At 40.6% G+C, this 26089-nt stretch overlaps 1 protein-coding gene across 3 annotated transcripts in view; it reads left to right on the plus strand.

Annotated features, from left to right (window-relative positions):
• The window catches only part of LOC143822911 (uncharacterized), a 123037-nt gene that overhangs the window by 38333 nt on the left and 58615 nt on the right, over positions 1-26089 (plus strand). Inside the window, exons 9-16 of one of the 3 annotated variants that reach the window (XM_077308635.1) lie at positions 587-670; positions 5955-6017; positions 16401-16454; positions 16556-16609; positions 17806-17859; positions 18587-18640; positions 20454-20507; positions 21980-22033. In XM_077308635.1, the coding sequence (XP_077164750.1) occupies positions 587-670; positions 5955-6017; positions 16401-16454; positions 16556-16609; positions 17806-17859; positions 18587-18640; positions 20454-20507; positions 21980-22033 (471 nt within the window). Of the gene's footprint in view, positions 1-584; positions 671-5954; positions 6018-16400; positions 16455-16555; positions 16610-17805; positions 17890-18586; positions 18641-20453; positions 20508-21979; positions 22034-26089 lie in introns of those variants that run through there. The other 2 variants (XM_077308621.1, XM_077308628.1) reach the window with 2 other exon arrangements.

Raw genomic sequence — 26089 nt, forward strand, 5'->3', positions numbered from 1 at the left:
CACAGCAGTGAATCATGCGGAGGTGCTGTGAGCAGCATCCTTTTATGTCTCTTATTCTAAATTGTTTATAACTATACATAACTCATGGTATGCACATCAAGAATTACTAGCTCCCGATACACATATTAGCCATGGTAATGAAGTCATAGCTGCCTTTCTTCCTTATAGGAACTCAAGGTGGTATACAAAATAAATAATAATAAAATACCATAAAATACATTAAAACACTAATTAGAACAAAAAATCTATACTGTTGATAGATAGAAGAACTAATCAAATGCTGTCATGAATAAATTTGTCTTGAGTTGCCTCCTAAAGGTTGAGAGTGAAGGGGCTAGTGCACCTCCCTTGGAAAGTTGTCCCGTAATAGTAGAGCCAACACTTTGAATTAGGATCAGGAACAGTTTGGAAGTCAGTGTAATTGGTGTAGGATTGGGGTCACATGATCCCAGGAATTGGTCCCAACCAGCAGCCTATCATCTAAGTATCATCTAACTATGACATTGTTGTTGGGCCTACAATTACATTTGAAAATATAAATTGCTTATACATGTATTTTTTGAAAAATATTTTTTATTTTTGGTAGTGCCTAAATGGACCTAGTGATGTAGGATCTACACCAGCTCCGTGTATATGCCCCCCAGGAAAACAAGGACCTTCAGGTCCAAAGGTGAGTAGAAATTCTATTTACCAGCTTGGTAGAGTGGTTAGGAATTTTGACTTCTAACCTGGTAGGCTGGGTTTTATTCCCTGTTCCTCCACATGCTGCCAGGTAGCTGACCTTGGGACCATCACAGCCCTGATAGTGCTGTTCTCACAGAATTTGAATTTATTGTTCAAGCTGAAGCTAGAACAATCCTGTAAACAAACAAAGTGTTAAACTGTTCTCACAGAGCAGTAACATCAGGGCTATCTCAGCCCCACCTCCCTTACAGGGTACCTGAAAGCCACTTTTAGACTCCTTCTGGTAGAGAAAAGCGGTATATACAAGCCAATTCCTCCTCTTCTTAATTTATGACTAGGAGATTGGCATTACAGCCACACAAAAGAATTAAACACAAAAGTTGCTAACTTTAGAAAAGTAGGTTTAAAACATGTATACTGAGCCCCCATATCATTTATCATCAATGGCCATTCTATTCAGTTTCTGGATACTCTGGACTTTGAAGGGAAGTGTGCGTATTTGGAATAGGAGGTAGAAAGAAGTTGAAATCTGACTGTTGGGAATAAATCTGTAATGATTAGGCAATGCTTGGGTTTATGCTAAGACTTCCCCCGCCAAGGTAATGGCACAAATGTATTTTTCAACTTACAACATTTGGCCTTGTTTCCCCACAAAGGTAATGGCAAGGGTAAATAGCTATATTGGTATGATTAAATCATCAGTCCAGGATTTAGCAGCCTGCCTCAGAAGAAATCATTCAGGGAATCAGAATAGCAAATTAATGGGAGATTACTATTGTCCAAAACTTTGAGACTGTTAATTGGATAAAGTATCTTAAGTGGTTGCTCCCTTGCCTCACTTAAATGTGATGTTGCATGCCTCTAGGACAGGCTTTCTCAGCCAAGAAACCCTGAGGTTTCTTGATGGCATTAATTTTTAATATATTTTTAAATTTGTTAAACATTTATCAGGTGATATGACCATATATGGTCATGTTGACACCCCCCGAACAATGATGGGTCTGGAGGGAATGGGGAGGGGGCCCAGGTGAGCATGTACACAGCTATGCTTTCCCTACCATATTATGCATGATCACACCATTTCTGAGGTTTCTTGAAGCCTGAAGAATGTTTCGGGGGTTTCTCAATGCTAAAAAGTTGAAAAAGGCTGTTCTTGAACAGAGAGCTAGTTGCCAAAGTTAGTCTCCCGTTTTAGTCTCTTTCAGAGACTACAATGTAATTAGGCAGGGTTTGGATAGTGTACATTTATGTACCCATATATTTTTTTCCTTCTGAGTTTCTGCTACAGGTAGTGAAGGAGGTTGCAGGGAAGAATTGGTAGGCAGACCAGCTTCTTTCACTTCTTTGATATTGCTAGTAGCTAGTTTCCCTCTCTAGTGAGCAAGATGGCTGAGTGTGGATTAACATGCCCAGTGCTTAAAGAGAGCCACATCTTAAACCAAAATGTAACAAAATTATTAACCTACTTATTTAGATCAAATGTAAACCTTCTCAAAGCTAAACAAAGAAATGTTAACTTTAATGCAATCCACTTTGGAATAATGTTTTACTGTGGAATCCCTTTATTTAGCTACACATGCTTACCCAGTCAGCGTGATTTTTGTGGCTGTTTTCTGTTAGCCCAGGCATTGATGTCCAAGTCAAGGTTTGTGACAGACAGTCTAAAAATGTCATGTAAATGTCCATCTGTAAGCCTTGACCTACCTACATTTCAATTTCACAGGTTTGTTCACAGATGTATGTGATGCCAAAGATTATGAACATGCCTGCTGCAAATTTCTTTAGGTTGATAAATATATCAGGTAGACCGGAATAGAAATCTAACAGATTATTTTCTTTGTAAATGTGTCTGAGATGATCATTGGCTTGCAAAATGGTTAGTTCCATCTGAAAAGAGTTACTTGCAACCTCTGGCGCTACTTCAAATAGAAACATTCTTATTTCCTTTCCAAGCTTATGGAAATCAGTGAATCTGTTCTGAAATTCCACCTACAATAGGTTCAGTGCTTTGATGTGTCTTTCAACATTGAATTGTAAATTCCAATACTTCTAAAATTTTGGTCCATTGCAGCATGAGAAGTTTGAAAAGTTACCTTCACTAACTTGCTTCTCAAAAATGTTTAGTTTTGCTTCAAAAGCTTTCAATTCAGTATACATGTCACACACAAGTTTTCCTTTTCCCTGCAGCCTTAGATTCAATGTGTTCAGATGCTCTGTGATATCAGTTAATAAAACCAAATCAAAAATCTATTCAGGGTCAGAAAGTGCTTCTTGACCTTTTCCTTTCTCCTTAAGAAAGACATCAATTTCATGATGAAGACTGGAAAAAAAAACATTTGAGGACTTTGCTTCTGCTGAGCCACCTGACTTCTACATAGTATAATACATCCCCATATTCTGCATCTATCTCTGAGAGAAAATTCTGAAACTGATGATGAGCAAGGCCATGATGCCTGATGTAATTAATTCTGTATACAATCATATGTATCACACTTTTTCACTGAAGAATCTTACTACACAAAGCTTGCTGATAGATGATGCAGTGAAATTGCATGGGGATTGTACTGTTTAATTTCAATATCTCTTCATTGATTTTTGTAACTACACCAGTTTTACTTCCTACCATATTTCTTGCACCATCAGTTGTGATGCTTTTCAGTTTATCTCACTCAGACCAAGATTTTCTATTGATTTACACACTTTCAAGACTATGTTTTATGCAGTTGCAGTGCCTTTCAAATTCTGCAGTGCACACAATTCTTCTGTAATTCTGAAGTTGGAATCTATTCCCCTCATAAAAATTAGTAGTTGAGCAGTGTCTATAATGTCATCTCTGACAACCAAAGCCATATTCATCTCTTCTAGTTCTTCAATATGCCTGGTGATTGTAGATACAGATAAACTGACAAAACTAATACAAGATACCTTCTCAGGGCACATTTCCTGCATTAGTTTAACCATACACTTTTGAACAAATTCACCATCAGAGAATGGTCTACCACTCTCAGTAATATATTTAGCAACGTGATAGCTGGCCCTCACATGAGACAGGTTCTCTTAAACATGCTTTCTAAAACTACTGCTGCAGAAACATTGATCTTTTAAGAATTTATCTTGTTCACTTGCACCTCTCCTTGATATATTGAGCAGATCTTCTAACAGAGTTCAAAGTGCCTTTTAATATTGTACTCCTTTAATACTGAGACAGTTTCAAGGCATATCAGACAAACTGCTTTATCCTTATTTAAAACAAAGAAGTACTCAGTAGTCCATTTGTCATTAAAGACACGATGCTCACCTGCTATTTTTCGCTTATTTGAAACAGAACTTCCTTTTGCAGACATCTTACAGGGGTTTTAGCAAAGCAGCAGTTGCAGAGTTTCAATGTTATCTTTGAATAAATAATATGAGTAGTATAATTGGAGGGATCTAACTCCTCCCCAGATAATAGCCGCTATTATCTGGGGATTTTCAATTTGACCAGGGCAAAGAAGAGTACAGACCCTACCCCCCCCCCCCAATACACTACAGTACTCACTGGGCTATACACACAGGCTAGGAACATTTTTTTTTTTAAAATTAAAAGCCTCATCGTGAGAAGTACCGTATTTGCCGGCGTATAAGACAACTGGGCGTATAAGACGACCCCCCAACATTTCCACTCAAAATACAGTACTATGGGCCACTATGGGCAGCTATGTCTATCCCAACTGAAGTGCACCCGGCGTATAAGACGACCCTCCCACTTGGAGGCATGTTTTTCAGGGGGGAAAAGTAGTCTTATACGCCAGCAAATACTGTAATTTGGCAGCCAGAGGGAGGGGAACTTGGCTGGATGAAGATGTGAGAAGGGAAATGCTATGAGAATACTCAAGAGGCCTCTCACCAGTTCCTGCAATCACAGATGTATAAAAAGATTCCTAGCTTGAGTGAGGGAGAAGAGGCAGAAGCAAACAAGGACAGAAGTCAGAGCAACCAGCTCTCGTTGTGGAAGGAAGAATGCTTTTTTTTGCAGCAGCAGCAAGCAGCGATTTCACTAGTAACTTTGAAAGCCACTTGCTTTGATGGGTGGAGCCTCTAGAGATGTTCAATATGAAAAACACTGTATCCTTTTTTTTGCCTTTTACTTTTTTTTTTTTTGCAAAAGCAGACTTGACTTATCTTTAACCCATTCACACAGAGACTCTACCTTCCTTATATACATACATAGTTTCAACATTGTAATTCATGGAGAGGGGGAGTTTAAAAGCTGGCTTGCAAAGCACCTAGAATGGCCCAAATGCTATTATGGAGGATAAAGACAAGTAGGGGCTCACAGAAAGAACCATGGAGACCAAAACAATGTTGCTATTGTCTTTTTTGTAAGAAAGGGACAGGATGGACATCAGTAGATGGTGCCTCTTGAGGCAGGAAGAACAGTAATGGGCTGAGGGAAAATAGCAGCAGACAAGCAGGTTGGGGGCTGCATGCAGGCTGAAGGGCTCAGCTTGGGGACCCCTGTTCTATAGCGTAATCTATCGATTTTTTTCCTTGCAAGAATGAATTCACTCCCACTTATTCTTACATGAATGTTTTGCAGGCCAAGAAAGAGGGTCTAGATTTATGATCTGTGATTGGTCTTTGGTAGAAATTATTGAGCATTTCTTCTTTTTCTGGGTAATTTATTCAGATCTGAGAAGACCCTTTCTGTATCCTCATCTGAATAAGAAGCCTGCTTGTTCTTCTAACTATCATTTAATGACTCTGTTAGCAGACTTGGATTTTAATATATTAGATGTTATATTAGCAGATGTATAGCTGCTGATATTAAATGTCACTTGCTTTTAATGAATATCGAACAGCAATAATTTTTTGTTATATTGCTGTATTTTTGTAGGCCGTGACTTCTTCGGGAATGTAGACTCTATTAGATTAACCTGGAGTGTGTTTCATGATACTATTGTCTTTGCTCCTACTTCCATTAACCATCCGAAAAACTCCCCCTCCAGCATGCATTGCAACATCACCTCCTCAAAATGTTTTTAATTATGTGTACTATATTAGTCTGTAACTTCTTGGATATCAGGCGCAGGGCCATATTTTGCAAAAACATTATAAAAGTACGAAAGTGTCTCCTAGGGAGATTGTATTGTCAGGAACAGATCTTTTGTACAGCATCTTTTGGCTTGCTCCCAAGGTTTTATGAATTAACACTCCTTTGAAAGTGTAATCATAGTGCATGCTGTTCTTAATGTTTGTCTTTACTCTAACATGTATGGTCTTCTTTCTAGGGAGATCCTGGGCAACCTGGGAATCATGGCTTTCCTGGAGAACCTGGTCCAGATGGTAAGCCTGTGAGTACTAAAAACTTAGTTATATACTGTATGCATAATGTGCACTTGAAACCTTATCAGAAGATTATTGGAGGTGATAAATTACTAATTGATTTTCACTAATGGAATTCTTCAGTGTTGGGCCAGTTTTGATGATACATGGTCTTCTGTATTTGGGGTGGAGGAGCAGGTGGTCTACCATCAAAGCCATGGTGAAATTTGTGTGACGCCAATTATTGTTTTCCTTACTAGGAGATGAACTATGTGGATTGTATAATGTCTAAAATTTCTGCCCACACAAAGGCACTGTGGCTTTTGCCACCTCTTCTCTGACCCCTTGCTCCAGCTGATTTCCCAAAGGTATTTCTGTGGTTCACATTTCCTCCACAATCAGCCTTTCAGGGCATACTAGGGTCTGCAGTGGGAGGGGGAGGGAGGGGGAAGTTGCTGTTCCATGGAAGTAAATTTGTCTCTCCACAGAAATTGTAGGAGGCCTTTGCAGATGTTAAATCAGGACAAATCCATGTGATAGTACGTCATGTGCAGAATAGTATCTAAGCTAGTGCACATTTATTTACATTTATATACTTCCCCATGTACACTTTTGTGTAGCAGTTTCTAGCTACACATAGATTCATTGCAAAGGTGCAGAGTAGGCCAGAAAGTGACAGAAGCCCTAGAAACTGGAATCATAGCAAATTTGTTTCTAGTGAGCTTTCATTAAATTCCTTTACTATTAATATTGTGTTAGGCCTGTTTAAAGAAAAACAAATTTTCAGAGAAGATGAGATTTGGACCTGAATGACTATATTTTATTTTTAAAGCCTTATTTTGTTACTAAATGTTTAATTTTTAAAAGGTAACAAATTTAAGCAACAGTATGACATAATGTAATACCGAATCATAACCAAGAGATCCATAAGACTCATGGGGAATGGAAATTTCATTCTACTTCCTGTTTTCCAGTTTTTCCACCACCCCTGCTGCCTGCTCCTTGTCACTGTTTTTTGCCAACCCACCTGTCCTCCCCTGCTGCTGCTGGTGCCAGATCTTCCGGTTTACTAGGGAGAGGCTGAATGACTGTGACCTCACAAGGTCCTTGGGCACACAATAGGAAGTAAGCGATCTGGAGAAAGGAGAGCAAATAAGTCCTAGCAAGCTCATCATCTGGCTTAATATTTGGGACTGCATCATGCGAGTGTCAGTTTATTACGGCTCTTGACCAGCACAATTGCAATCACAATATAATCACAATCATAACACTCCATAACTTAAAAATATAAGAAATGAGATTTAAAATTTCATTTTATTTCAGACTGTGCAAATTTCTAAGTTTCCAGGCCTGGGCACAAAATCTGGCAGTTACATGCATTGTCTAGTGATTTTTTGCTTGACAAAAGATAATTTTACTAGATTGGCCAGGGGACCTTTCTAACAATGAACTAATAGTTTCCATATGAATCTTGCTACAAAAGGGAGAATTGAAAAACATGTGAGTTTATTATCACATGAACACATGAAGCTGCCTTATACTGAATCAGATCCTTGTTCCATCAAAGTCAGTACTGTCTATTCAAACTGGCGGTGACTCTCCAAGCTCTCGGTTGGAGGTCTTTCACATCACCTACTACCTAGCTCTTCTTTTTAAACTGTAGATGCTGGGGATTGAACCTGGGACCTTCTGCATAAGAAGATGCTCTATCATTAAGCCAATCCCAGGCAAATACTAAAAGCCATGCTGAGTTGCTCTTTGTTCTGGCCAAAAGGTATATAGATGTCTCTTGTTAATATTATGACCATGCACAATAAAGGTGTTTTTTATAAAAGAAGACTTCCGGGGGTCAGTTAACTTGTACTAATTATATAATTCAAGGTAAATTAAATATTGATAATGGAATCACAGAGCCTTTTAGATCTTCCTAATATTCATCTCTTTTTAACTTTGGCAGAATCTGGTTTTAATTCTTCAGTTCTTAGAATGATTCTACAAATCTCATTACATTTAACTGCTTGTTAAGCAACATGGTCTGTATTATTGCTGATGTTATCCAAGATAACCATCACAGTTTAAACTGCTAATGATTTTTAAATGTCTTAATTAAAACATTTCAAATCCCATTTCTGGTGAGAGTCCTGTCTTGGTGGCAAGTGTTCACTAGATTTCTGTATCTGAACTTAATGGAAAGTTTTAGAGGAAAACTTTCTGGATATGGTATACGTCTTCGGAATGTTGCCAGTTACATAGAGAATTCCATGTTACACATTATAAAATGACCAAATTTCCTATTTTGGTTGCTAAGATGCATTTTGGCCGTGTGCATATGGATAACAGATGGTTGAAGTTATTGTGGTGGTTCCCCTTGGATGCTGACACAATACTAGCAAGAAGAGAAGTAATACCAAAAATACACTTATTCCACATTCTGCAGATTACATTTGGGTGAAGTCCAAGAATTCAAATAAGAAATTTTGGAGTAGGGTTCAAAGACACCTAATAGCTAATGGAACTGGCAACGAAAAAAGAACACTTTCAAGGTTTTATCATGGCTGACTTATAAATCCATGGATCTGCCCAAATACTATACAATAGGCAAAAGAAGGATGTTTTTTGGGAATTATTTGTTACTCGTCACAGCAGTCTTCATTTTTAAAAATGGACAATGATAATACAAGCAACAGTAACTGGAAGGAGAAAAAAGGTGACAGAGGCAGGGAGAAGGGTGGCCATTTTGAGTGGATACACATCAGTGTGTATTTTTAGAGGCTAGTCATGGCTAGTCATAAAACAGCTGTCATGGCTAGTCATAAAACAGCTGTTCCTGGAGATATGGCTGTACTAGTTGTCTTGTTAGGTAGCTGGTGGAGTGCCAGATTCACACTGGATTAACTTTGATATTCATCCGGGCTCATGAGTCACGCTGTGCACCACATTAGCCATGGCCTTGTCTGTCCTGCACCTAGAGGCCATTGTAGAACTTGTAGGGCAGGTGCTACTTGTACTCAGGCTGGAGTGAGGTCAGTTCAAGATTCTTCACATGGCACAACCTACTGCTTAGTTTGTGGCTGTCTCAACACTTCCTTTCAGTGCCCTACAACCTTTGAAATGAAGATAGATGGGGGAAAGCATTTGGAACAAATAAAGAGAGCATTTATTTTATTGCTAGATAATAAATGGGGATTGAGAAACTGGTCTCTTGATCCAGAAGGTCTAATTTTTCTGGCTGTACCCATATCTGCCTATCTTCCTTCTCTAGAAATTTAAGCAATGGCCTTATCATTCTTGCTTCTTCTATCTTCTGTTTTCCCAGTTCTTAGCTGTTAGAGGAGTACTGTAGAATGCATCAGCCTTGTGCCAAGGTAGGCATCTTTTAGACCAGGGGTCCCCAACCCCCGGTCGGCGGCCCGGTAGCGGGCCGCAAAGGCCATTGCATTGGACCGCCAGCGGCCACACCTGCCTCCCCCCCTGTAGTGAGGGGGGGGAAGAGGCCGGCGCAGCAGCCGGCGCGGCAGCGACGCTAACGCGCACGCACGGAACTGCCGCGCATGTGCGTTTGCGCCCCTGGTGGCCAAAATGCGCATGCTCAGCAACTCTGCGCATTAATGTTAGCACCACCTGGTGGCCAAAATGCGCGTGCGCGGCAGTTCCGCGCGTGCACGTTTTTGAGCAACTGCAGCAGCTGGGCCGCTGGCTCTCCCCCACCCCCGGAGGTGGTCCCCGACCAGATGAAGGTTGGGGACCGCTGTTTTAGACCGTTTATGCACTGGGAACTTCACTGCCCCAGCTCCCGTGCAGGAGCAGATATCCGGGCCAGATGAGGTGCACCAGGCCAAATGCTCCCCTATGTGGGTGCAGGAAGAGGTGGGGCAATCTGCCATGACTAAAACTCCAGCCTGCAGCCCGGCATGAAACCTCCAGTGCATAAACCATCTTAAAGAGCCAGATTGGTATAGTGGTATGAACAGGAGTGTCCAGTGTGGTGCCTGTGGATGTCCTTGATGGCTGTTAATACCTTTCCTGACATCCACCAAATGTTTTTAGAAACTGGGTTGGGGCTTCTGCCCAGCAAGGCCTCTGATTGGAATTGTTGATTTGATTGGCTGTACAGATTTTTTTAATGTTGCTTTGGCAACAGCTGCCACAATAGCACAAGAATATTCACTGCATGGATGAAGGTAAGCTACGGCAGCCATTATGTGATAGGCTATACCTCCTGAGGAAGCCATTTTGTAGCTGTGCCTCTTACCGTACATCAGAATTCCAAAGATTCCCACAGGCTCAAAGTAGGCTGGGAACAACTGAGTTAGTGTCAGACTGGAATTTGGGAGACCCAGGCTTGAATCCCCCAGCTCCATGAAAGCTTGTTGTGTGATCTTGTAAATAATTTTAAAAGACTGCACATTGAACAGTTGCTGTGTCCTCCCAGGAGTGGGAGATGGCTGCTTGCATGGTGGGTGGCTGGGAGGCGCTCCAATAGAGGCTGATGCCTGTGGAGCTACTTCTATGCTTCACTTTCCTGGGACGCAGCAAGCCCGATGGGTAGGGAGAGCTTGACATGTGTATTGCTTGGACCCTGTGGGTGAGCCTGCTAGTGGGTTTCCGCTCCCGCATTATCCTGAGATTTGATGGCTTCGGGGGGAGGGGCCTTTTTAAATGGATCCGCCTATGTGATGCCCATACTCATTTCCATGTTAATAAAAGCTGTGGCCTTATCCATACCAAGGAATATTCTCGTGTCTGTGTTCTCTGTATGCCTGGTCATTTCCCCGCCCTGCCCCCCACCCTGCAGTGGCTTTGGCCATTTGATGATCTCAAAACATAATACAGAGACATACATGTTTTTAAAAAAAAACATAAATAAGTTTTGCTATCTTACCTGATGCTAAGATCTCAATTTCTCTGCAAACTAGCAGGCTTTTTAAAACTGATTTTTCAATTTGTAAAATAAAATGAAGGCTAAATGGATATATGCATAAATGACGTCTCATCTTTAAAAAGCAAAGTGCCAAGTATAGCCTTAGCTCCTGTAGCATTTCTCCCCACTTAAGTAGTAAGTTCCTATTGTGTCAAATTTGATTGTCTTCAATGGATCTGCAAGCATCTTTTTGACAGTGCCATAAGGGAATGGAAATGTTGGTACATGTTGATATCCTGTTACCTTAAAAAGTTCAGCCTCACGTTTGTTTATCTTCCGGAGCCAGACGCCAGCTGCATTTGGGAGAACATAAAAGAATCTATTTGCTTGGATTTCTATTTGTAAGATAAATACATCTTCCACTTGAGCCTGGCAAAATCAGTTATTGGACTGTTTCTGAAACAAGAGTTATTTGAAAAGGTGGTATGATTCTAACAGCAAAGCAAGGAGATTGATCAGTACCTTATTTTTGTCACTAGGACTATTTCCACTCCCCCCCCCCTTATTTCACTTGGATATTGTAGCATTGTAATGCAGACCATTAATTGGTTTGTTGTTGTTGTTGTTGTTAGGTGCGAAGTCGTGTCCGACCCATCGCAACCCCATGGACAATGATCCTCCAGGCCTTCCTGTCCTCTACCATTCCCCGGAGTCCATTTAAGTTTGCATTCATTGGTTTACGCAGCTCCAATTTCCTATTCCTAGTGCAGGTTTAAGGCTACCAGGCTTCTCATTACTTTTAAATGGTCAGAGATGGACTACTATGTTCACCTGCTTCTTCTTTTGTCCAAATTTTTTGTTCCTTCTCTTCTTGGTCTTATCTGTGGTCTAGAATTACATCAGCCCTGTGCTATTTGGGTTGCTTGACTTAGCTGCAGGTTGAAATCAGCTTTTCAGCTAGGTTTGTAAATCTGGGTAAGAACCTTACTTAATGGTAGAGCTGATGATGGAAGGAGGGACGTTTGTGGGAGGGGAGAGAAAGAAATGGATAACGCTCACATTATTCACAGGCGTGCTCCAGATCTGCACTGTGTCATGTAGTAAACAAAACTACTTTTCTCTCAGTCAAAGAAACTTGCTGTCTACTTTATGTATTCTGCCTTCTCCCGTCTAATTTGTATGGCTACTCTAGCAATTACTTTCCTTGCCAAAAAGGACATTTATTTTTCCAGCACAACAAGGTTAGGCTTCCTGAAATCGTTGTGATAAATTCTCTGTGTTGGATCAGCGATCAAGAATGTGACAGTTTCAAGACTTATGGAAAGACTGCATATGCGAGTTCTAGTTTTTAGCCATTCCAGAAGCTTGATAATAATTAACCACAGCCTGGCACATACACAGTGAGTTGCCCACTTCCATTCAGCTTCTCACCCTGCCTCTGCGATTGTAAACCAGTGGTAAACTGGTACTTAACCAGTGGTAAACTGGTACTTAAATCTGGGATTAAGAATAAAATACCACTGATTTATTTTTAAAAATGGGTAAATAACATAAAATATTTCTGGCATTATTATTACTCTAATATCAGTTGTAGTTTTTTATTCAACTTCCTAGTAGCAACATAAATCATGGCATTATGAACCATGGAGGAAAAATAAACCATTTCTCTGTAGCTTTGTAATTTGGCACTTGTATATGTTTTCCTCAGATGAGTCACCAGTTACCAAGTTGAATGTCTTTTTCAGTATGGAAAAGATTTTTTTTACTTCTGGGAAGTACATTTGAGAAGGAGAGGGACATCAAAAAGACAGTAAAAGCCTGAAATATACTGTTCTTGACCCAATTCAAGTTATTCTTAACTAAGACTTTTTGAAAACAATAGATCAGATAAGCAATGGCTTTTTAATTGGTTTTGATAAATCAAAGGGCACTTTTACACACACAGAATAATGCACTTTCAATCCATTTTCAATGTATTTTGCAACTGGGTTTTACTGTGTGAAGCAGCAAGTTCTGCTTGCAAATGATCTCAAAAGTGCATTGAGCATGGATTAAAAATGCACTATTTACTATTTGTCTGCAATAACTAGATTATTTCATGTTCTACCATGAAGTTCCTAAAGCAACTGATTTGAAATGACTGAAATACAGTATAGAAGATTACCACCTGCCCCTAAATACTTTACAATATGTTCCTAAGAACCCTTTTCAGAAAGAAAGCACCATTGCTTATGATTGCTTTCTTAGAGTAACAACAAAGCCCTCCACTGTCATAAGTGGAAGATGTACTCAGGAATAGCAGCCTGAGTCAACATTTATTTATTTATTTATTTGTTTATTTGTTTATTTATTTATTTATTTATTTATTTGGTTCGTTGGTTCGTTGGTTCGTTGGTTCGTTAGTTCGGGATTTTTATACTGTGCCCTTGTAAACAATCACCTTGGGGCAGTTTGCAATTGATTTATAAAAATACATGTAATCAATTATAAGCAATCAGTAGAGTTAAAACATTAAAAACATTAAAAGAACAATGGTTAAAAATCTGATTTCTATCTAACCGTAAGCCCCTTAGGGGGGTGAGAAAAAGGGGGAGCATGGAGGGTAGAAGGAGGCCTGGGCAAGATATTCAGTCAGTTTTTCCATTGGCCTTAACTGTATGCTTGGTGAAGAGCCTAATCTTCCTCAACCTGGGTCCTCGTATACTTCTTTAAAGTGCCATACAGATGGTACAAATAAAGTTCCCACCTTGAAACTTCTCACCCTACTCTTATACTTTGGGATGCTAACTAGCCAATCTTGGCTCTTAAAGCACTATATAGATTACAGATTCAAGTGGGTAGCCGTGTTGTTCTGAAGGAGCACAACAATGATTGAGTCCAATAGCACCTTTAAGACCAACAAAAATGTATTCAAGGTGCAAGCTTTCATATGCATGCACACGAAAGCTCACACCTTGAATAAATCTTTGTTGGTTCTAAAGAGCCTCTTGTGGCGCAGAGTGGTAAGGCAGCTGTCTGAAAGCTTTGCCCATGAGGTTGGGAGTTCGATCCCAGCAGCCGGCTCAAGGTTGACTCAGCCTTCCATCCTTCCGAGGTCAGTAAAATGAGTACCCAGCTTGCTGGGGGGGTAAACGGTAATGACTGGGGAAGGCACTGGCAAACCACCCCGTATTGAGTCTGCCATGAAAACGCTAGAGGGCGTCACCCCAAGGGTCAGACATGACTCGGTGCTTGCACAGGGGATACCTTTACCTTACCTTTAAAGGTGCTATTGGACTCCATTTTTGTTATATTAATTATAGTCAGGGTATCCATAGCTCAGATGATGGACCCCATGTCATACTTTTAGAACACACACAAGATAACAATCTGTCTTCTGGCCAGGCAGGTGCTTTCTCTACGGGAATTCTGTTCTTGGGCTAGAAAATAGCCATGAGAGTTTGCTGTTTCATAGTCTGCATAAGAATGTCAGAAATCCATGGCATTTGGATGGAGAAGACAACAGCAGTGTTTCTTAGTAGGAGCACAGGAAGAGTATGGACTCTTCATTAGTGGACTGAAACTAATATGACTGAAACTAATATGTACAAATTCAGATTTTTTTTTCATATGTGAAGAATTTGACCTCCTGAAGGGATGTGTACCAGCTTCTCATCTTGCATCCTTTATGGCATTTCATAAATGTTTATTCTGGGTTTCTAGTGTCCGGTTAAGTGGTTGCAGCTTTAAAAAGTGGCCTGGCACAGCTGGCTTTGCTGAGCTATCCAGATGCAGGCTCGATACATAGATTTTTGTCCTTTCTTAGAAGATACCAAATGTCTCACCTAATAAAGTAGTTTTTCCCCAATGGTGCCAACAGTTTAACAAAGAACTACAGGATACTGATATTGACTTTCTGTGTTGTAGAGGGGTAGGGGTTAGTGTTTTTGCGTGTGTGTGCTCCCTGATTATGCATGGCCTGAAGTTGAATCTTTACACAGTGTTCTTTGTATAAAAGCCAGATACATTAGTAGCATTTTATAGACGAAGGCTGAAAGTGCTTTTTATTTTATTTTAGAGAAATAGCTTGATTTCATTTTGTCAACAGGAGATATATTTATTTTCTGCCGTACGTATCCCAGCCCTATTATTGGCCATTGATTGCATTAATGGTTCCACTGCCTCAGATCCTGCCCTGGGAACACCAAAGAAAGTTTCCTGGCTTTAAAGAGTTACTGGTGCTTCACAAGTGTAGCGCTTAATGCCTTTCTCTCCCCAATGAGGTCATTATTTAGCAGTTTTCTCTCTTTAAAAATATTATGGTCTCTGAGGGTAGATCAAGAGGAATTCTTATAGTCGTCTCAAGGCATATGAGGAAAATAGTCTCATGTGACTTAAGAAAGTGCTGCGACCCCATAAGATTTTCAAGGCAACAGAGTTGCCATTGCCTGTCTATGCATAGCCAGCCTGGACATCCTTGGTCCAAGTACTAATTAGGGCTGACCCTGATTTTGAGATCTTTTAAGGCCTGAAGTGATTGGGCTATCCTGGACTAGCAGTCTTTAGCCACTTTGGAAATATGGGTACTATGGAATTTAAAGCATGGTTGAACTACAGATGATCCCACGACCACTCTTTAATATTTTACTTTTTAAAAGTTAGAGATTTATTTACAGATTTAAAAGGGGGAAGGTACAAATAAGAGGAATGGTAGAGGACAGGAAGGCCTGGAGGATCATTGTCCATGGGGTCGCGATGGGTCGGACATGATTTTGCACCTAACACTAACAATAAATAAGAGATGGGGGGGGGGAGAGAACAAGGAACAGATATATCACATTCATTGCAATAATTTTGAGCCTCCAGCCAACCAGTTCCTAAACTGCAATTGGGGTCCCCCTGTTGCCAACAACGGACACCATCTGATTTGTCTCTTCCCCTCTCCTCCCTCTAGTAGATGAATAGGGGGAGGGGGTTTGAGGGTTCTGCCATCTTTACTTTTGTTGTTGTTTTTTACTCGATTGTTGCTGTTATAGTCCTTTTAATGGGGTTTTAATGGGTTTTAATGGGGTTTTTAGTGGGACATATGTAAACCGCCATGAGCCTTTGGGAGTGGCGGTCAATAAATTGAATGAATGAACAAACAAACAAACAAATAAAATTATAACCGACACAACAAATGTGTCAATTTTGACCAAACTTACTTCTTAAGATTGTAATTAATATTTGCTTTCTTTAATCTCTAAAACCACAAGTCATCCAATCATTTTTTCCTCTGTTACTACAACGTGATTTCAAGTGGTGTGAAGACTGTATGCACGTAACTTGGAATGGTAGTGAATCCAGATTATTTCACACAGAAGGAGGATACTTCGTGCCATCCTGGCATTTGATCTAAAGCTTAGCTTTAATATTTACTTTAAAATCTTATAATTAAGCTCTGCATTCAAGGAATGTTAATTTTCTGTGCAATTATATAGTTTTAGTTCTAGCTTGCTAAAACTGTATTGTCAGAATTGAAAACACACTGTTAAAGTGAGCCTCAGGATCAGGTTTGTGTTTTTCATTTCAGGGTTACCAAGGAATATCAGGAACTCCAGGTATTCCAGGATCCCCGGGGATTCAAGTAAGCTCTCTGCATGTGAAGTCCTTGTAAAACTGTAATCCCAATGATAAATAAAGGTAAACCTAGAAAGAATCAGTACCGGATATTTTATTCTTCCCCAGGGGCCACGTGGTCTTCAAGGCATGAAGGGTGAAACTGGGGCAGATGGGAAAAAGGTCAGTGTTGCAATGTCCTTAGAAATTCCTATAACATGAATATCTACTTATATTCATCTTCAGAACATTTTAAATGTTGATACTTTCATGTAGGTACTTTGCTGCCTTTAAGAAGTTCCACATGTGCTTACTCTTTAATTTATAAAATGCTTCTGAATATACTCTATTCTACATAGACTTGTACCTTTTATTGGATGGTTTTGTTTCATTTTGCAAAGTTCACAGTTGAACCTTTTTTTCAATGGAGAGGTTATAGCACTCTGAAATAGTTAGGTTGCATCGGTGAGTGTGCTGTGTTGTGAGTGTATTTCAATATCACAGTATCTTTGGAACTTAGAATCTGGATACCATCATATCTGAAGAAGTGTGCATGCACATGAAAACATACCTGGAATTAAACTTTGTTGGTCTTAAAGGTGTCACTGGACACAAACCTTGTTCTGTTGCTTCATACCAAACATGTCTACCCACTGATGGTTAATATTTTTAAGAAAGTTGGCTGTTTTTCAAGATATCATCTTGCAACTTTGTGAAATTCAAACCTAGAACATGCGTTTGTTTACATAAGATAGCACACCTCTGCCAAAAATTGTTTTATACTTTATATAATTCTCTATATAATTATTCTATATGTGCAAAGCTTTAAAGGACTTGGCCTTCTTACTTCTAACTTTTGATGTGTGCTATACAAGCACATTGTTCTGATGGAAGGGCTTCTATTTGAGTGAGGTGAGTTAGCTGCTTACTGTTGTCTGATCCCTTGGGGGTGGAGCCATACCTCACAACTGTAAAAAAAGAGTTTATAACCAGGTTTTCTGGCATTTGCGTCCGGGAGTCTGCAACTCATGCTTTATGACAAGGGAGTAGAGCTTGGGAAATTGATGAGAAGCAGTGAGGCACTCTTGAAGTCTGAGTTTCCTGAAAAAACGACATACAAGTGCTGTTAGTTTTCTAGCCAAAGCCTTAGACTCTGTCCCTAATCATGTACATTGTTTTCTAAGAGTGAAAGGTGGAGATTAATGGCCAGGTAATATAAAACTATATTTTGGTATAAATGAGAGGCTTCAGGGGTTGTATGATTAAGAGAACAAAGTTCTGGATTAAGTCCATACAGACCACTGAAGCTCTTGGTGCTCAAGAAGTGATGTGTCCGTTTTTGTTCTTGCTTTCTCATGGTTCTTGTTTTCTTTTTCTAGGGTGAACGAGGACTTCCAGGCTTCCCTGGATTGCATGGCATGCCGGCAGCTAAGGTTCAAACCAAATGCTTCTTGTAACAATGGGTAGGATGTTAAAAAAAGTATCAAGGGATTTTGAAAAGCAAAATTGTACTCTTATGTTTAATTTAAAAACAACAACAACTCAAAATTGGTCATCAGTAGTTCAGAATTGACAAGTTACGTAGCAGTACAAGTAGGCAAGTACATCCGCTAAGGTTGTGTGTATAATACCTTCTGTCTGGACCAGTTTAGGCCCCAGTTCTATCAAAGAAACTGCAATAAAGTGCTAAGTGTGCCACTATTTCACCTGCCATAGAAACCAACCAGATGAATTCTGAAGTCATTTAAAAATATATTCTTAATTTTGGCTGAAACTTGAATGTTGGCCTGTTGCATGTTTCTAGTCTTTTTTATATTCAATTTCTTATGGTCTTTCTTGACTATTTTAAACTGATTTCATGCAGTTGAAGAAATTGGGTTTCATTCATCTAGATAGAATTGCTTGGTGAAGTCTAATGCATGTTTTCAAGGTGGCTTGAAGAGCTGAACCTACTGCATTCTGGAGTATTTGTTCGCAGGCCAGTAAAAGTCTGCCCCAACTAATTCTGTCTATCAGCCTTCATCCAAAATATGCTGTAACATTTAACTCATAAAATGCCGAGACTTGGGATTGCAATTTCTTTTTTTCCTATTTTTATTTTTGTTTCCTTAAATTTTGAATTAAAGTGACTAATTCCTTGTTATATGTCTTTTGATCAAGGGTGACAGAGGACCTAAAGGAGATCAAGGCCCACCAGGAATTTACGGGAAAAAGGCGAGTTTAAATTCAATAAGAGTTCTGCATTACCAGTGTGATGTTGCAGCTGCTTGTGAGTTTGTATATCAGAAATATATAATTTCTGATTAGATTAGAATGGATTAGAGTGATTAGAATGGATTAGAGTGATTAGAATGGCAGTGGGGCTAAAGTCGATTCAGTGTGCCCATGTGATCAATGGAGCAAAAGATTGAGATTAATTTGGTTCCTTCAACACTGAGGACTGAAAACTGTTATTCTTGATTTTCTGCAGGAATGCTGGAAATAGCCATAAATGTTGTATCTTGTATAATGTCCTACTTTAAAAAATACATGTGAGAATATTACGGTAATCTCAAGGGGATGTCTGCATGCCTGATGGAGGCAGGAAAACCACTTGTCCCATCCTTGTTTCAAGAATCTCTCATGAAGCATGATGTAAATGGCCATAGTTGCATTTCATCTTTGCAAAAGATGTTCCTCTGTGTTCTTCCTAAAACTGGACTTCTTGTGGTATGTTGAAGCCTCCCATTTTTTAAAGTAAGATACAGTTCAGGATCAGACCAGAGAGCAAAAGTTGCGATTGCTCTCGTGACTGGTGGGCTTGAGCTGCCGGAATGAGTCTTAAAATGGCTTACAGTTGCCTTCCCTTCCTCTCACCACAACACATACCCTGTAAGGTAGGTGAGGCTGAGAGAAATCTGAGAGGACTGTGACTGGCCCCAGGACATCCAACTTGCTGCACATGGAGGAGGAGTGGGGAATCAAACTTGATTCTCTGGATTAGAGGCTACCACTCTTAACCATTATACCGAGTAGGCTTCACCACTATTTAAATGTTAACTAGTACTCAAACAATTATAATCGGCATTTCCCTGGGCGTGCAAGAAAGTGCCACATGAGTCCTGCACGGACACAGTCCCTTCTGCTCAGCCACTTATAATCTGCCTAAATTCACAGAATCAGCATTTCTGTGAGGTGGCTCTCTTGCCTCTGCTTAAAAACGTCCAAGGAAGGAGAATCTACCACCTCCCGAGGAAGCCTGTTCCTCTGAGGAACTGCTCTGTCAGGAACATCTTGCGGAAATTTAGCTGAAAATTCTTTTGAATTACTTTTAGCCCATTGGTTCTAGTCCTACCCCCTGGGGCAACAGAAAACAACTCCGCTCCAACCTCTATATGACATCCCTTCAAGTACTTGAAGATGGTTATCATATCATTTCTTAGTCATCTTCTCTCCTAGCTAAACAGACCAAGCTCACTCAACCTCATACATCTTGGTCTCCAAACCCCTCACCATTTTCATTGCCCTCCTCTGGACATGCTCCAGTTTCTCCACATCCTTCATCAGTTATGGTGCCTAAAACTGAACACGGTATTTTAATTGAGGTCTGACCAGAGCAGAGTAAAGTGGTACCAACATCTCACGCAAGATGGACATGATACTCCTTTTGATATAGCCTAAAATCCCATTTGCCTTTTTAGCCACTGGGTTACACTGCTGACTCATGCTCAGTGTATGGTCTACTAATACCCCTAGGTCCTTTTCGTACATACTGCTGTCAAGACAGGTCTCCCCCATCCTACAATGATGCATTTGATTTTTCCTACCTAAATGCAGAACTTTACATTTTTCACTATTGAAATTCAATTTACTGATTTTTGCCCAGTGTTCCAGCCTGTATCCTGATTCTGATTCTACTGTGTTTGCTACCCTCCCAGTTTAGTATCATCTGCAAATTTAATAAGCACCCCCCCAAAATCATTTATGAAGGAATACAGGGGGTGCTTATTAGAAGGGGTTGTTTATCAGTTTCTGATTCTTTTAACAGGGTACAAAAGGAGAAAAAGGTGAAGTAGGATTTCCAGGAATGCCTGGCCGGCCTGTAAGTTTTTGTGTTTGTGTTCTTTGGGGGTTGTCTTGCCTTTCCATTTTATGTTTCTGTAAGGGCTGTCATGGACCAAATATCAGTCTTCCTGGAGGAAGCTTCAGTCCTTGACCCATCCCAGTTGGGTTTCAGGTCTGGCCATAGGCTAGAAACAGCACTAGTTGCCGTGACAGGTGACCTCCGCTGCGAGTTTGACTGAGGTGGGTCAGTGCTGCTAGACCTCTCAGCAGCATTTGACACAGTTGACCATGAGCTGTTAGCTCACTTTCTCACCGATGCTGGGATATGGGGGACAGCCCTCCAGTGGTTAATCTTCTTTCTCCTGGGTTGTGGACAGAGGGTAGCAATAGGGAAGAGATTATCAAGCCACTGCAAGCTCATATGTGGAGTCTCACATGGAGTTGTCCTCTCTCCAATCTTATTTAACATCTTCATGCACCCTCTTGCCCAACTGGTGTGGAAGTTCAGGTTGGGATGTCATCAATATGCAGATGATACCCAGCTCTTCCTCCAGATAGATGGCCACCCTCCCCTAGAAGCATTATCCAGATGCCTAGAAGCAGTAACAAGGTGGCTCTAGCAGAGTCATCTGAAGCTCAGCCCTTCAATGACAGAGGTTCTATGGCTGGGCAGGAAGGGTCCAAGCGAGGAAGCATGCTTGCCCAACTTGGACAGTGTACAGCTATCAGTGGCTCACTCTGCTAGGAATCTGGACATGATCCTTGATGCCTCTCTCTCTGTGGAGGCACAGGTCACAAGAGTAGCGTGGCTGGCATTCTGCCACCTTTGCCAAGCCAAACTACTAGCGCCCTACTTGAACCTGGAACACCTGGCCATAGTGATCCACACAATGGTCACCTCTCAAATGGACTTCTGCAAGTCGCTCTACGCAGGCCTCCTCTTAACCTTGATACAGAAACTATAGCTGGTCCAGAATGCAGCAGCCAGGGTCCTCAGAACAACACCATGGAAGTCCCACATTTGGCCCATTCTCCAACAACTGCATGGCCTACCAGTTGAATTCTGGATCAGACAAGGTTCTGGTAATCACCTTTAAGTCCATACACGTGCACCTGAGCGACCGCCTTTCTGCCTTTGCCCCTCAAAGAATTTTACATTCCGCCACCTCCAACTGGCTAGTGATCCCAGAGGAGATCAGGGCCCTGACGGAGCTAGATCAATTCTGTAGGGCTCTTCCACCAGGCATTTGGTTGAGGTTGACTGAAACTAACAACATCTATGGGGGGCCCTGAACCCCTGCCCATGAAGCAAATGCCGTGAACTGACCAACCATGGGACTGTTAAAATGCTGATTTTATTAAATTCTGTTCCTTCTGTTACCACTACCGAGTTATACTGTACTGTTCTTTGTTGTTCCATGTAAACTGCTCTGAGCCACAGGTGAGGGCGATATATAAATATAAATAAAGAATATATTGTGAATAACGGTATCTTGCCTGTTATCACAGGGGGAATCCGGGAGAAGCGGAAAGGATGGAGTACCTGGGAACCCGGGTGTTAAGGTATTTGAATTTATAGAGGCACTATAGTATAGATAAAGAAATAGTTAATCTATATGTGCATTCTTCTGTGCATTCTTCATGCATGTGTATCTATGTTAATGTGCATGTATATGGAAAGGGATAAAGGCAGACATGACATTTAATTAAGGTGAAAGTGGGTTTGAGCACATGTTCCCTGCCCATGAGAATGTGTGAACATGTACACATGATCAGTGAGTTTGCAAATCTGCCACAGACTTCACATGTTAGAAATAGTACACCCATACAGAAATGCCAATTTCCTGAAACTGCACAAGAATCTATAGATGTCATTGAATATTTCTAAGCAGTTAGGTCGGTTTTACAGATATAGGAGCTAAACTTAAGTTAATAGAGGTAGAGAGCATAAAAATGCAAAAAGAGGAATTAGCTTTCTGTTGCTGTCATAAGTCTCATTCAAACAACATAGTAAACCTTCACGTTCCATATTTCACTATTTTTGTGATCTGGATTATTCAGACCACCTATATTCCATATTTTGAAAGATCAGGACTGTACTCAGTCTTGGAGTATGTCATGATCGTACTCTGTTTCTGAGATAACAGGGAATGTCCCACCACCCGCCACTTAGCCCAGTTCTCAGCTGAAGGGGCAGGAACAGAGCTGCTGGGCTGGTGCACTGCTACTGAAACTAGATACCAGTAACTGACAGCATCTCTTTGGGCCCATGCTCTCTTTGACAAGCTATTTATTAGTTGCTTTTCTGAAGGCAGCTACAGCCCTGGTCCTGGCAGTTTTTTGCACTCTCCTGTTGCCCATTGGCAAAGGCACTACCTTTCCCGGCCTCTGTGTGTGTTTGTGTGTGTCTGTGTGTTTGTGTGGGTTTATGGTATTTCCTGTGGTACACCCCTTGAACTGCCACTGGTTCTCATCCCTTGTTACTCTCCTGTACTGAGTTCTCTCATCTATTTCTGCATTACTGTAGCCATTACTATGCTCTGGCATCTGATCTAGCTGCATTTGAGACACAGAAGCAAGCCAGGAAATGAACGAAAGAATTGATAAATGAGAGGAGGGAGCCTGCAAATATGTTCCATGTTCTCAGGGTAATTGAAAGGGCAGGATTGACCTCGAGATAGGTGAAAAGGGGAAGGAAGGAGCTTGGCTGCCACTAGCATCAGGGATTTGGGATAGGTACTGCTGCATACATGACTACCTTCAATTTTGTCTTTGCCAGTCAGCTATCTCCTGTTGTCTGAAGATTATGTAAAAGAAAAAACTCTGAACAAAAATTAAACCTTTCCTCCTTTGGTGGTTGTGCCTGTAGTTCTGCCAAGGACCAAGCTTAAGGTCCAAGGCAAGATCGTAAATCTGCATGTAATTGGCCAATGTGTAATTAGATCCTATCTGCTGGATCCAGTCAGTTTAAAGTGAAACTGACCAATAGCATGCATTGGTGGGAAGATCTATTGTGTGTCTTCTGTATATAAGTTGGGGTGGGTTGTGGGGTTCTCGTTTCAGTTTCGGTTCAGTCCTTTTTGTACCCTTCTGAGGTCCTAATAAAGAGATCAAATCACTTCCAGTGTCTGTGTCCACTTCTGAACCCACGGATTTAACAGTGACCTCTAATCTGGAGATCTGGGTTTGATGTTCCACTCCTCCACATGCAGCCAGCTGGGAGACCTTGGACCAGTCACAGTTCTCTCAGAGCTGTCTCAGCCCCACCTACCTCACAAGGTGTCTGTTGTGAGGAAAGGAAGGGAAAGGTTTGAGACTCCGCTTTGAGACTCCTTTGGGTAGAAACGCAGGGTACAAAAACTAGCTGCTCTTCTTCTTCCAGTATAAAGTACCCTGTGCCTGTTGATACAAACAATGGGCTCCAGTCTTCTTCCTCACTTCTGAGTCATGAGCAAAGGACCCATGTCAGAACCCTTTTAAATAAATAATTTGAATTCTAGGGCCCCATTGACTTATTTCTTGTGGGAAATTTTAAATGGGAGGTTATTCCCTTATCCGGGGTCAGATGGAGTTCAATGACCCAGTCTAGACCATTTGCAAATAACTAGCTGGCCAAAGTTATTGTGTCCTCCTAGATTTCTGAATAAGTGGAATCAGGGGAGAGTAGCACTGATGTCCAAAATATGTGGGATGTTTTCTCCCTGGATAATGCTTCCACATATTTATCCATCCTTCCTGTTAGATGCCGCACCAGCATGGTTTTTTCTGGTGAATAGTTCTATTCTAGACACAGTGGTTAAGGCATTTTAGAGTGGAGACGAGCAACATCATTACCTGAATACAAAGGATGAGGAAACAGAGTTCATTCTACAGGGAACTGCTAATGGATGCCGTATTGTGGCTACATTGCCAAGGATGGGAATTGTATTGAAAACCTTGTGGTAAAGATGAATTAAGAATTTGGTCCTGTTATGAAGCATGAGAAGTGAAGTCATCACAGAGGCTTTCTGTTCCTCTTGGATGCCACCGCAGATGGGAAAGTGGCATTAGGATCTTCTGACAAGCTAAGACAAATAATTACTTCCACTCCCTGGACATGGTGCACGGAGACTGAAGTAGCCTGACCTTTTATGGTGGCAATAATTCCTCAAGGACTAACAAGAACAGATGTTTTCTAGAGAGAGATGCCCAGCTACACTATTAACTTATGTCTATAATATGATAAAGCTTTGATTAAAAAGTAACTCTGGGTTAACCCCACAGAATTTGTTGTTTACCTGCAGACTTTTCAACAAATTACCGGTGCAGCTTTTGCTTAATTTCTAAAAAATTGTTCCGGTATTACAACAGTGTACAAATGGTCTCCTCTTTAATTCACTAGCAGCTGAATAGATATGTAACGGATCTCACAGTATTAGTAGGCATTTCATTTTTTTACAGTATGTTTTGATTTTAGTAGTTTCCTTAATTTATCAAAAATCTAGTACTTTTGCACTTTTGAAATCAGTGAGAAACACACATGAGATTGCTCCAGATTGTCCCTTGTAGTATTGTCTTTCTTTTTATTGTCCCAAGCACAATATTTGCTTTTAAATCTATTTTTAATGTATCCTTTTTGTTTGGAAGTCATTGCTTTGTCTAGTCATTTAGATGGTGATTTTCTTGCAGAACAGGAAAAGTTTATAGCATTTTTGTCAATTTGCTTGAAACTTTGAAAGCAGTAGTTCTTTATTTCAGCTGCAGTACGATATGTTTTCAGCTTGCCTTTTAACATCTGCTCTCTATAAAACATTACTTTATTTGAGCTTATTGTAATCAAAATCAGACTTTTAACAAGCTGGAGGATCCTTTGGAGTCTTCTTTATTTTCCTAGAAAATTTCAGAAACCTATTTATTCTTGGAAAAGATGAGAAACAGTTCACTGCACACCAAATCCATGCTTTCTGCAATTTGGCCTGTGGTGCAATTTTACCCATGAGGCAGTTCCTCTGTGGAATGGCCAGATGACCCTTTGTATGTGATATGGATGAATTCTGTCCTTCCCTCCTGGTCTCTTTCTACTGATCTCTCAAAATGCTGCAGAAATGACTTTCAGCAAAATTTGCCCTCATTGCTGCAGATTTAGCCACATTTAACATGGTTTGATGAATACTAGTCTGCTTCCCTGATCACAGAGTTTCCTTCATGTATAGATTAGTTTAAGATTCAGTACCTCCTCCCCACAGCACCATAGTCTGTACTGTGATCAAACATATTGTGTGATCATCCCATCACTGTAGCACATTTAGAAACTTGTATGATAGTCATTGTTTATTTAAGGTTATTAGATGATGCCCTCCTTCACAGCTAGATCAGGTGAGCTGACTCATGTTCTGAAGCAGTTCTTGGAGGCAGTAATGGACTGGATGAGGTTCAATAAAGTAAAGATTGAGGTAATGTTGGGGGGAGGGAGGGGGGAAAGAAAAGAAAAAAGGAGGGGAGGGAGTGGGAAAAGTGCTCATCCAACAATCCAACTGGTCACCCCCAATCAATGCAGTCTATCTGTCTCTCCATCCAGTCTTTATCGACTGAGTTAACCCTATTGATTGACTTAACCCAAACCGATCACCCCAATTGATT

Source organism: Paroedura picta, chromosome 1 (assembly GCF_049243985.1).
Source record: "Paroedura picta isolate Pp20150507F chromosome 1, Ppicta_v3.0, whole genome shotgun sequence".
Taxonomy (NCBI): Eukaryota; Metazoa; Chordata; class Lepidosauria; order Squamata; family Gekkonidae; genus Paroedura; species Paroedura picta.